This window comes from Corvus moneduloides, chromosome 19 (assembly GCF_009650955.1).
Source record: "Corvus moneduloides isolate bCorMon1 chromosome 19, bCorMon1.pri, whole genome shotgun sequence".
Taxonomy (NCBI): domain Eukaryota; kingdom Metazoa; phylum Chordata; class Aves; order Passeriformes; family Corvidae; genus Corvus; species Corvus moneduloides.
In genome coordinates, this window is record NC_045494.1 from 6,219,097 (window position 1) to 6,231,728 (window position 12,632).

Sequence of the window (12,632 nt, forward strand, 5' to 3'; positions counted from 1 at the left end):
TTGGAGAAGCACATACTGTGCAAATAGTGGAACAGTCTCAGGACATGTAGATTAAATAGCATTAAAACCCTTCACAGCCACTTCAGTGAGATTTGGTAACAGGCAAAATTTACCTCTTTAGAAATCTTCCATTTGAAATTATTAAACAATTTTATGGGATGATGAAAAAAGAGAATTGCTTGCTAACCACAAGCAAACCATCTCCCATCAGCAGAGCAGTCTCAGGACAATCTGGTCAATACCATCCAACAGCCAAATATTCTGTAAGTGATGCTGAGCTGCCCTCTAGTGAAGTCAGAAACCACTTCCAGCACCTGGATTTCTGAAATTCAGGACTCAGTCCCAAATAGATTTTAGCCAGATTTGTTTGTAACAGAAGAAACCTACAGCAAGCATCTTAATACAGTGTGCTTATGATTTAATTTTACTCTTCCATCCTAGGGTCTTTAGTTTAGGTTTAGATTAAAGAGGGTACTCAATTTAACACCTCCAGAGCATACCCTGCTTTTTCCAAGATTTGTGAATTTAAATTCTCATTTTACAATGAATCACTGGCAAAACCATTTCAAAGACTTATTATATCTAAACATATGATAGTTTATTTTTTAAACAGCATGACAAGAATTCATCAATATGCTCCTATAGTCAAAATTTTTGACATGGTTATAGAATTACATTTTTCTCATGCTCAGAGTACATTTTCTGGGATGCCACTTTCACTGAAAGGGAAATGACCTCAGTGCTGGTTACTGGAGCACCTTGACTGGTGCTGTTACTGCCCAAAAAGCTCCATTGTGGGAAGGGGTCAGACATGACTCACAATTTATTCTCAAAGCAGGGTTTCACTGTAGCAGGTTCCTAATCAACCTTTTTTTTCATGAATTTAAGCAGAATGAGGTAGCCACATCAGGAAGAGAGAAGAGGATTTGGCAGCAGATGAAGCAGCAGCAGCAGCTGTACCCCAGTCCCTGCTGGGGGACCCTGATGGCATTACAGTTTCACCACTGATTTAAAAATCATGTGAGACTCAAGATTCTTTGCTTTCACAGAAAGATAAGACTGGGGTCTTCCTTAAGAATTAAACCCATGTTAGATGCAGTTGTTTGGGTGACACAGGAGGCAGGAAAGCATAAATGGGGGTGGGGTTTTTTCACTTCTTGCTTTAGGGCACCTTGAAGCTCCAGCTGGGAAGTTGGGCTGAGCTGCAACACCAACATCAACAGGGTCTCAGGGGAATGGGCTCCTCCAGGCAGCAAAATGCCGTTTCCAACCCAGCCTCAAGTGAAGCAGGCTGATGGAAAAGCTCCTGCTAATAAATGCATGGAGCAGAGGTCAGTTTACACAAAATTTCTGTTTCAGCACTGGAATATTTCTCATGCTTATAATAATTAAGACATTTAAGCACTTCTGGAAGACACCAGCTTGAGTGCCAAGCAATAAAATCTTACTTGTGAGCTTACACAAAGCATTGGAATAAATTGAAACAAGTTGCCTGGAAACTTACCAGGTATATTTATTTTAAAAAACAAACAAAATTTTAAAATACATACGTTCTATTACTATTTTGTAGCTTCCATATACAATAAAAATAAAAAAAAGTTTTGATTTTGTCAGCATCCTTGTATCTGCAGGTTACAACACCTGGGGAAAGACCAGTAGAGAGAATTTTGTTAGTATTTTCCAAACACTGAGCCATTACAAAATTCTATGCAAGCTTAACATGCAGCAGTCAGAGCTGCTTCCAGTCTGAACAAGTTCAGCCTCCCCTCATTAACACAGCTTTTGTCAATCTACTGTATTACTATCAAGGCTACAGGTTTTTCCAGTTTCCCAAGAAGACATTTAAGTGCACAATAAAATCCTATCTACACACAAACTATGCTTCAAACTTCAGTAATTCATGTAATGGTAATTTGAAATGATGCAGACTTGTGTAGGCTCACAAGACACCAGAACAGGATCAAGCCAAGGACCTGCCAGCCTGCAGCTGCTTATCAACATTGCTGAGTTTGATTTAAATATAATCAGCTCAGTCATGCTGACAGCAGTTTTTAGTTGAACTATCAACTTGCTGCATTATCAGAAAGGCTGAGAATGACAAGGCCAGTCCTACTCCAGCCCACAAGTGACCCAGGCAGGACAGATCACACAGGGCTAAGAAATTCTTCCTGCCATCTGTAAAGAAGTGGAGGCAGCAACATGAAAATTTTGAGGCTCCTCAAGCCAATATTGTGAACAGCTCTAGTGCTATTTTCACCTCAGTTACTGGTTCATTTTCTCCTGTATCTTCTTTTAGAAGGATGAATAATGTTTCAGCCTAAAGAAAAAAGAAATTGAGAAATTTAAAACTTCTCAGTAACCTGTTGAGGGGGAAACACAAAAAAACAACAGCTCTTCAGCAGTGTCACTGAGTATCCTTAGCTAATCTGAAACATGGAGCTTTGAAACAAAGATAGCAAACATCCACCTGCTAGAATTACTTAAGTGCCATTATAATATGCAGTTCAAGTTCACATAAAGGACAAATCACAAGATTTATTCACATTTAGGAATATTTCTAGAAATTTTCCCTGTCAGTCTTGGTAAATCATTAAAATCTCATCTTAAAAATAAGCAGTTTTTCAAGCATCATGAAGTTATGAGTTGAAATAAAATAAATATTCCTGCTTAGATTAGCACTACTCCTCACCCCTGACCACACCAGCAGGGGAGGAAAATAAAAAAGTATGGAAACAGGGTGTATTTCATAATCAGACAATAAACAAGGGTTGTTCTCCAGCAGGGAAAGCCAACTCCACACTCCAATAACTCCTCAGGTGAAATTCAGATCAGGAAGTTAAACCTTATCACTTACAGTCAGGGCCCCATCTTACAGAACACAGATGTTATCTGGGATTAATGGACCTAATTTAGTACGTACCTAAATAACAAAGCTTTGCCTTTGTTATTTGCTACAGAGAAATATCCACTTCTGGGAGAGAAGTCCATAGATTGAGTAAGATAAATCTGTTTTCTCCTGAACACTGGGAAGTTTGAGAATACAGTGTATGAAGGAAGGTGCACCTATTGAGAAATAGGTCAGAATTTAAAATTAGAAAAAAACCACTAAAAATGAAATTAAATTACGAATCTGTAATTGAAGGTCAATGTTAAGTTCAAATGTTCAGTTATATTCCTACCCTACATGACTCCATATATAGAATTCTACTGGAGAAAAGGAGCAGGGAACACACCATGGAACCAATTATTGCAATTCTTGGGCCTACAAATCCTCAGAATAATTCAACAGTTCCACTGTTGGCAAGAATTCTGATAAGGCTGGCAAGAAAAAAAAACCCTAGTAAGATGGTTACAGTTACCAGCTGCTGAAAACTCACATTTGTTGCTGAGTTATTTTACAGCACTGAAATAGAACCACAGACTGGTTGGGTTAGAAGGAACCTTAAAGTTTTCATCCAGTTCCAACCCCCTGCCATGGTCAGGGACACCTTCCACTAGACCAGGTTGCTCCAAGCCCTGTCCAACCTGGCCTTGAACACTTCCAGACATTTTAGAAGGCACTTTAAAAAGGTAAAAAGGTTAACTAAACTACAAAATGTTATCTTCAGAGCAACTTTACTAAAGAAAATACAATTATATTCTTGTAAATGCAGAGTGTCTTGGCCATGTCCAGATCTGGTTGGTCCAGCACCTTATACAGTACCTGTATCTGCTTCATATCAGCTTTATTACGTCACCAGAAGTATTTTTATCAAGATATAAAAGAAATATTGCAATAAAGAAGCTGAACCTACCAATTTGACAGCCTCATCAGTGTCACGGGAAGCCACTGCCAAAATCTCAGTGGTGGGATTGAAGGTCACACAGGTGGCAGAAGTAACAAGGTTCATTATGGCTTTAACTGGTTTAGGACGGTTTTCTTTGAGGCAAGTATCAGTAGTGTATAAATTTACAACTCCAGAAGATGAACTAAAGAATAAAATGAACAAAGATTATACCAAAAAGTGGCATTTCAGTACATATTGCCTTGTTATCTATAGCCACTACTCACCAGAAGATGTAATTTCCAATTAGTTAATGGAGTTTGTAATAATATTTTGTTTGGAGCTTGATTTTCCTTTGGAATTTATAACAGTATTTAGTGGAGGGGTTTAAGTTTTTGCTGATTTGGGTTTTCTTTTTACTTATCTATTAAGAGACTCAACTCTGATGAGCCCATCTCTTACCACATGAATTCAAAGCAAGGAGAGTTTGGTATCAAAATGTTCTGAACTAACTTCAAGTTTTTTATTGTGGGGGGTTTCTTATAACTGTAGCATAAGCTCACTTAAAAATCCTCTTCTGCAGTGAGCTAGGAAAATACTCCTGTATTTATTTGCTATTCTCATTTAAAAGAATCCAGACACTGGCTGAAACCGCATCTCAATAAATGTATTTGGAGAAACAGTTTCAGCCTGTGGCTTTGAGTTGAAGCCCCTTCTGAAAGGCTAACATGTTGCCTTTCAGGAAACAAATTCAGAGTACAGGGAAGAGAATTAGAAAATGGAGAAGACCCTGAATCAACATTCCTATTACAGAATTTGTAATTTCTGTCAGTGTGATTTCAAAATTAACTGCTGGACCCATACATGGCAATACCAACACCAGTATGACTCCTATTGTTTTAAGTGTACTATGGTATTTTATATTTACACAGAAAAAAAAGTAAATTATTATCATAAAATAGGGAATATTCATCTATTTATGTCTATTCTAAGCTTATTAGAACCAAACCATGTTCCTACACTCTCACCAGACACCCATGAGTTCACTGAAGAGCTTCAAAATGAGAGCACGAGAAGCTGCCAAAGCTGTCAGTCACTTACCCACATGCCACATACTGGTTATTTTTTGAAACAGCAATGCACTTTCCTTCCAAAGAACCTTCATCTTCAAATTTGTGTAGACATTTTCTGCTTCTCACATCCCAAATGAAAACTTCACCTTCCTCTGATTACAGAATGAAGGATATTAGAGAAACCACATATACACATCACTTTGTTGGTCTATTTTGCTAAAATAAATTTAATTAGATGACAACTAGAAGCTCATTTACAACTATCAAATATAGGATATTTTTAAAAAACCCCAACAATTAAAGGCATACTAAAATAGTTAACTCCATTCTTTAATGATTGATCACTTAGTTGTGTTTTTAGGTGAGATACTGGCATAATTTTTTAAATTATTTTTCTAAAACGGTAAGTGACTTCTAAGAACTCATGCAATTTAAATGGAATTATGATTGGAGCTGTTGGAATACTCACTTGAATAGCTGTATATTTTACTGCTGTCTGGGGTGAAAGCAGAGGCAGTGCACCTTCCATTCACCTTCATAGTGCTGATCAGTTCTTTTGTCTGTAGGATGGAGAACAATGGTGACAGAGATTCTACCAAAAATCTATAGGAAAGTTGTTTCCTGTCCCACAAAAATCTTAAGTTAGCTGGCATTCAGAGAACAGCACCAACGTTTTCAGTGCCTGCAGAGCAGAGCACAAGCTCCTGAGTCCAGCTACAGCTGGATCAACAAACACTTGTTTGCTCCCTCACTGAAGGGCCTGAGTTATACAACAGAACTGAACTTTCTCCTTTAAAAGCATTTTTCCCTGTGAAAGTTTAAAACAAATCCAGCTGCCATCATATGGCATTTTAAAATTCAGCTGAAAGATTGCTCTATGCATTATGAATCAGTATTTGGCATGATTCATGAACAGGGTACAACAGCATGCACTAGCATGACTCCCAAAAAAGCAGTCCTATATTCTATCCCCAGGTGCCTGTTCCCATGCTGTTTCCATTCCTTTTGCCAGCACAGTGCTCATGCAAGCAGCTGAAATACAACACTGACATATGACATCTTACAGCTGAAAACCCCATGGAACTGCCCTGAGCTCCACCAGCCCCACGGAGCTGCAGAACAAAGTCTCAGAGAGCCCAAAATAATTCCCTAAAGCTGCAGTGGGTTGATTCAGCAGCACATTTTTGAGGGCTGTCACAGTATGTGTCATACCTTGGCTTCAGCTGAAAGTTAGATTGCCTTGCAGATGAGACAAAAGCAGATTGAAAAGGGAAAAGGTGCCAAGGAAAATGAAGCTACATGAACCACGCAGAGAAAGTACCTTCATGGACAGCAAGTGAAGGTAACCTGAAGTTCCAATTAGCAGCATAAATGATCCATCTGGAGAGAGCTCGAAGTTTCTGAGAAATTTTTCCTCCACACCTTTAAAAAGAGATTTGAAAATTGAAATTGGTGTAATTTATTCTCTGACCTCAACATTTAGAGGTAGGATGACTAAGACCTGACTTCACTTCAGCTTTTCATTTCTGCAATATGCTGTCACAGTGAAGCTGAACTCAACCCTGCTCCTGTGTGATAATTAATATCCCACACAAATTAACCCTCAAGGTACTTTAGTTCTTTGAAGACAGGTTAAAAATACAACCTCCAACTCCCTGCACTTCCTTTTAAAGCAAATTCATGTGCCATCTTTATTTGGGACAGCTTGAACTGTGCCCGGACACTCAGAGCTGCAAAACATACCTCGTACTTTTGGGATAGGGATGATACTCCCAGCCATCATGTCATACACAAAGAACATACTGTGGTGAGTGCCAGTGGCTATAACTTGTTCTCCATCCATACTGAAACGAGCCTTATAAATTGGAAAACTCTCTAAATAGATGCTCTGTATTTTTGGGTTCCTTATACCGTCCACCTTCAAAAAAGAAAGTAACAAACCAGGTTGTCATATTGAGGAATATATCAAATACTTTTACAGAGAAAAATCATATCAACTACCCAGCTGAGACTTAAGTAGTAAGACCACTGTGAAGCAGTGAACTCTTCCTCTCTCCTACAAATGACGTGGTTCTTAGCTGCTCACCTCATGTAAGAGGCACTCCCTGCCTTTCTGATACACCTCACACCTCGTGCCCTTCCTCATCTTGCCCATGCTTTGTTCAAATCATCACTTCTGTTGTGCTTTTTCTAAACAGAAACATCTGCTTTGATTTGGGGTTTCTTGCAGCCCTGTGGGAATATCACGTTCCACTTGTGTCTGACCATTTCACTGATACTGGGCCATGCTAAAAGTTCCTAAATAACATTAGGATCTTCAATTTTCAGAGGAGCAGGGCAGTGTCTCAGGATGAGCACCTTCCTGCTGCAGCACAGCAATTTTACAGTCTTAAAGCAAAGTGGGCAGCTTGCCCCACTACAGGTTCTCCAAACAACTTAGGAACAAAAAACCTCCTTAGTCCTCATCACTGCAAACCTTCAAACCAAATGTTTTTAAACACAAATCTTCAGCTAAAAACTCTGGTACAACTATGTTTGCCAGTACTCTGCATGTGCTCGGTGTGAAGTCACAGATGATAGAAATTCCTTCTGAGATGCCTTTAACCAAGGAATTTCAATTGTAACCACAGACATTACACCCAGTGTGCAGAGGAAGAGAAAAAACAAGGTCTACCACTCTAGGCTATTTCATGTACACTCAAAAAAAAGGTTCTGTGTAACATTTGCAGAGTACAGACTGAAGTTCTTCACCTGGAAGAGGGACACAGAGCGATCATGCCCAGCTGTCATCACCACTTGAGCTGAAGGATGAAACTGCACTGTCACCAGTTTTCCATTGGCAAAACGTTCCTGGTTTGCAGGAAGGCAGGTGCTCATCTACAACACAGATCAGACAGTTAAAACAATCCCAACAATCACTTGTGCTGAGTAAAAAACCAATTACTCTTTACACTACAAGACCTCAAGCCTGGTGATGAACTTTTGTGCAGCATGAGGTGAGCAGAGCACACACAGCCAGTTCAGGGAGCTGCTCCAATGCAAACACAGGCTGAACTCACCAGCCTTTCTACTGGCTTTAAAACTGAGTGTAAAACCAGCTGCATTCTGACTCATCTGAGATAGCTGTAGGAGATAGTGTGAGAAATACTCGTTTAAGGCTGTCTTCTTAAAGACCGTTTCACTAGCTTCAAAGTTGCGGGAGAATTCCATCCTTCTCTGCAGAAATTAAAATCCTATTACAAGATGCTGTTTAGAGTGCAGAAAATTCTTATGTCAAACAATCCACCTCAGTTTATTGTTTCATGCTTTCACATGAACTATTCAATTTTTATATCCTCTAGAGCTTCTACTTGCAGAAACAAATTCACAGAATCACTAATTTTATACACAACCAGAGTCAAAGTGTGCACCTAAGTCCAACTGAAGTGGAAAAATAAGGTTTGTCTTTACCTTTAAAATCCCTCTTGGCAGAGACTCCGAGCTCGTGATGTAATTGCCAGTCCTGCATAGCAGATCATCATCTTCATCACTGTCACCTCATTAAACCAAAGCACATGGAAACAGCTAATTGCACAAACATCCACAGCAAAATCAACACATTCCTCACTGAAACAAATTAAATTAAAGCACACTGAAGGAGTAAAGCTGACTTATCCAGCATATTGTCACACTACTGAAACTAAGAAGACATCAAAAGTAATTCTTTTCTAGCAAGCTGAACAAGGAATCACAGAAACACTTATCAGAATAGTATTGGACATATTTACTATCACTCAAAGTCCTTTTGGATTTCTTCCTGTTTTCTAGATCAGCCCAGGCAGGAACTCCTCCCATGGCTTGCTGAAACCTTGCAAGAAAAAGGAGAAAGAGAAAAAAACACATAACTGTTGTGAAACAGTAATTTCCTTCTATAAGTTAAGTACTTAGAAGAAGCAGTCAGAATTTTGCAGGATTACTTGCACTTAGAACACAATGCAAGCATTTAATTAAAAAAAAAAAATTAAGATGTCACTGTTTCTTGTATAACTCCCTAGAAGGCTGATTAGTTTGTGCACTTTGACTAATACAAGTATTAAACAAACTAGTCTAGACAATGCTAATGCACATTTTATTTAAAAACACTGCAAATACTGCAGGAAGCACTGGCTTTAAAGAAGCCACATGAGCACAGTGGCTAGAGAAAAGTGACTTTGAATAGCACATAAATGTTATTTTAGCTCACAAAATTGTTGGGTTGGAAGGGAGATCAACCCTCTGGAGTCTGGAGATCACCCAGGCCAACCCCCCCACCACAAAGCAGGGTCATCTGGAGCAGGTGACACAGGAACATGTCCAGGTGTGTTTGGAATGTCTCCAGAGAGAGACTCCACACCCTCCCTGGGCAGCTGTTCCAGTGCTGTGTCACCCTCCATGGAAAGAAACATTTTGTGTTTTAGTTTATGGTCACAGCCCCTCATCCTGTGCTGGGCACCACTGAAAAGAGTCTGACACCATCCTCCTGGCACCCACCAGGAGGTCAATGATCCCACCTCAATAAAGTCAGCCACAAAAACATTAATGAAACTCACTGTTCCTCAAGTCTTTTCTTTAGCTTTTTCTTAGTAAGCGTTGTCTCGGCATCACTTTTCATGAAATCTTTCCTGTACTTATGGGTCATATCAACACTAGAGGGGAAGAACACACAGAACACAAAGATCGTTCAAACCAAGGCCACTTCAGTCACTCCCAAGCGTAAGATGTCAGTCCCACCACCCAGTCTGAACTTACTTTTCTTCGGCTTCATCATCCTCATCCACCCAGGCTGGCTTTTTGGGCAGTAAGTCACCTTTCGCTTCATTTTCCACCTCCGAATCGCTGGACTCTTCCTGGAGGCCTTTACCCTCTGCAGCAGTAACCTGAAAACAACCGAACGGGCCGTGTGAGCGGGGACACGGCCCGGAGCCGGGGGGGCAGCGGGGGGGGCCGCAGCGAGCACCGAGCCCCGCCCGGGGCCGCCGCCGCTGCTGGGTGGGGCAGGGCCGGAGGGTGACGTGCCGTACCCGCCGGGGCCCGGCCAGGCGCCGCAGCAGCTCGTCCTCCTCCACGTTGAGGCTGTCACCGAATACCAGCTCCTCCAGCTCCCGCTCGGCGCCCGACACGCAGCTCAGCGCCTTCAGGTGGCGGGCGCGCCGCGCCGCCTCGGCCGCTGCCTGATCCGCCACAGCCGGGCGCCGCTTCACCATCCGCTTCGGTTTCGTCATTTTGGCCGCTTTGGGCAATTTCGCCGCTTTCTTCGCCGCCTTCATTCCGGGCGCTTTCGCCGCTTTCGCCGCGCCCGGAGCCCGCACCAGACCCGGAACCGGAACACGTGTGCCCGGTCACGTGACCCCCGCCCGGCCCCGCCCCCGCCCGCGATAGGCTCGCGCCTCCGCCCCGCCCCCGCCCCTGCACCAAGCCCCGCCCCCGGCGGCGAGGCGCGGTCACGTGACTCCTTTCTTTGCCTCCCTTTGCCCCCACCCCCCGCCCACCCGGAGTTCCACGTGACGCGGCCACGTCTGGGCCACTCCATTGCGAGCCCGCGGGGGGGGATGCCCCCGTGAGGAAACACGCGTCTCTCACCGGCTGCTCATCGGCCCCTCACCGGGACATCCCGCGCGCACCGGCACTCGCTGGCGGACATGGCTGTTCTTATCCCCGCAGTCCCCGCCTGGGCGCGGGGCGCTCCCCCCCGGTAACGAGTGTTTTCGCCCGGAGTGGGGGGACATGGCGGAGGGGCCGCCCCGCGCAGCCTGGGCCCGGCGGGGGCGTGTCCGCGCCTGCGCAGCCGCGCGCTCGTGTTGTTGATGTCCCGGCGGCCGCGGTCGGTCCCGGTCGGTCTCCGGCGCTCGGAGCGGCTGAACCGCCCGGGCCGCCCCCGCCCCGCCGGGTCCGGCCCCGACCGCGGGCACCCGCAGCGCCTGAGCCCCCGGGGCGAGCGCGCAGAGGCAGCGGGCGGCTCCTGCCCATGAGGGCCTGATGGAAAACACAAAGGAGCTGGTGAGTACCGGAGCCCGCGGGAGGCGCGGCCGCGGCGGCCCCGCGAGACCCCCAGCGCCTGAGGCGGGGAGCGGCGCGGGCTCAGCCGGGGCCGGGAGCTGAGCGAGCCCCGGTGCCCGTGCGGGGGAGGCGGCCCCGCAGCGCGTGGGAGGGAGCCGGGGACACCCCCGGGTGTTGCGGGGGCGGCTCCGCGGGGTGCGGGGGTTTGTGCCCACCCGGGGCGGGGGCTCCCGGGGCCGGGCCGGCGCTCCCTGGGGCGCTGCTGCTCGTGGAGGGTCCCGGGGAGCGGCGGGGGAATCTCGCCGAGGCACGTGGGGGCGGCACGGCGGGACCCCTTTGTTGCGGCCCGGCTGTGCAGGGGCGGGTTTTGTCCTTTCCCCTCCTTTCTCCTGCCTCGGAAAAAAGTTTCAGCTTCTCCAGGGTGCGCTTGGATCCGCTTCTCCCCCTGCTCCGCTGTAGTGCCGGTTTTCAGCAACTTCCTCCTGTAGTTCCAGCCTTTAAAGTTCAGTTGTCCAGCGTGCTCATGTTATGCGCTGGGGAGTTTTCTTTAATAATAGCATCTCAAAAGTTTTGGATTCTTTGCGGCCACTTCCCCCCTTCCCGTGCAATTTTTATGACTTCTGGTATTGTTACTTTGTTCTCTTTGTAAGGAACAGTAAACTCGTGAAACCAGTTTCACTTTCAGGTTGTTGCTGGAAATATTTGAAAGTGTAGCAATTTCTGCCCGGCGTGGCTTTAAAAATTAAAAGTCCTACTTCAAAGTGTATGCTGACTACGGTAAAAACTTTTGTATGCGAAAAAGCAATTTATTTTAAAATGTGGCTGGCAACTGCTGTGATTTTTCACACCTAGACCAAGTCAAAACTGAAAGCTGCAGGGTAATCTCCTGCATTTTAAATTAAAATTATTTGGCAGGTTTGAGGAGCCACATTTACCTATTTATTGTATTCAACATCGTGGTTTTGACTTAAAAGGAGTGGACTAAGGCTATGAGAGTCTAATCTGGAGCATTTAATGAGAACTAACAGTATGTTCCCTTAAAAAGGCAGTAAAACTTGGCAGGTCAATTGTCTTTACTCATTCCTTCAGCCTAGGCATCGTTTTGTGGAAGTGTGTAACGTAGGCTGTAGGGAACTATGCAGAGGGATCTTGTCTCCCAGGAATAGTTTAGGTGTTGTTCTTGAGAGCATGTGGGCTTGTGCATGTGCAGAAGGATTGCAAACTGGAAGTAAGAATTCTCTTAATTGTTCCCCAAAGAGTGAGGTGCCTCTGGCAGCAGTGATAACATGCACAAAAGTTCCCTCTCATTGGCTTTGATTTCTCTTACCTTCTAAAATTTGATTTAATTTTGCAAGGCTTTTGATATCTTCTGCAAACCACTACTGCATTCCTTCATTTCTCAGGTAAGTTGGTGCACTCTGGGCATGTGGGATCATTTGCTGAACCTGGCTCTGAGCACGTGGAATGAATTCAGGTGCTGAAGACTTTAATTTTGGGTTGGTGGTGGTTTTGGGGTGTTTTACATTTAAATTTATTATTTTATTTGGGTTTGGGTGTTTTTTTGTTAGTTTTCTTAATGGTAACACAGTGTTTAAAGTGAAATATTTGCCTCTTCGAGATACTCCTGTAAGGGCTTTGTAGAAACATAATGGAGTTTGTAACGGATTTTTAGTTTTCTCAAAATTCAGATATTTCACATATTAATCATCACACCCTCCTCCAAAATTTCCTGCTAATGTGATATATTTTTTTATGAAAGAGTCTTCCCTCTTGTGTGAAA

The 12,632-nt window shown here is 44.0% G+C and overlaps 2 protein-coding genes across 2 annotated transcripts in view; one reads left to right on the forward strand and one right to left on the reverse strand.

Annotated features, from left to right (window-relative positions):
- Positions 1-1,478: 1,478 nt before the first annotated feature.
- UTP18 (UTP18 small subunit processome component) lies at positions 1,479-10,199 on the reverse strand. The gene is made up of 14 exons (XM_032128629.1): positions 9,877-10,199; positions 9,605-9,732; positions 9,406-9,501; positions 8,605-8,684; positions 8,288-8,373; positions 7,589-7,714; positions 6,581-6,755; positions 6,159-6,259; positions 5,307-5,397; positions 4,866-4,989; positions 3,795-3,969; positions 2,921-3,063; positions 2,258-2,317; positions 1,479-1,641 (listed from the first exon to the last, which is right to left on the reverse strand). Exons 1-13 carry the CDS (start codon positions 10,120-10,122, stop codon positions 2,293-2,295), a joined length of 1,596 nt encoding a protein of 531 aa, XP_031984520.1. The 5' UTR covers positions 10,123-10,199; the 3' UTR covers positions 1,479-1,641; positions 2,258-2,292.
- A 480-nt stretch (positions 10,200-10,679) lies between these two features.
- MBTD1 (mbt domain containing 1) overlaps positions 10,680-12,632 on the forward strand; it is a 35,674-nt gene continuing 33,721 nt past the window's right edge. Inside the window, 1 exon segment of the mRNA XM_032128628.1 lies at positions 10,680-10,852. Coding sequence (XP_031984519.1) covers positions 10,832-10,852 — 21 coding nt within the window. The 5' untranslated portion in view covers positions 10,680-10,831.

Excerpts from the sequence above, each read along its gene's own strand:
- UTP18 (XM_032128629.1), bottom strand. The coding sequence starts at position 10,122 with ATGAAGGCGGCGAAGAAAGCGGCGAAATTGCCCAAAGCGGCCAAAATG. Across the intron at positions 4,990-5,306 it reads TAAAATATACAGCTATTCAA|AGGAAGGTGAAGTTTTCATT; the intron begins GTGAGTATTCCA and ends TTCTGTAATCAG. Across the intron at positions 3,970-4,865 it reads AACCAGTATGTGGCATGTGG|TTCATCTTCTGGAGTTGTAA; the intron begins GTAAGTGACTGA and ends TTTATTCTTTAG.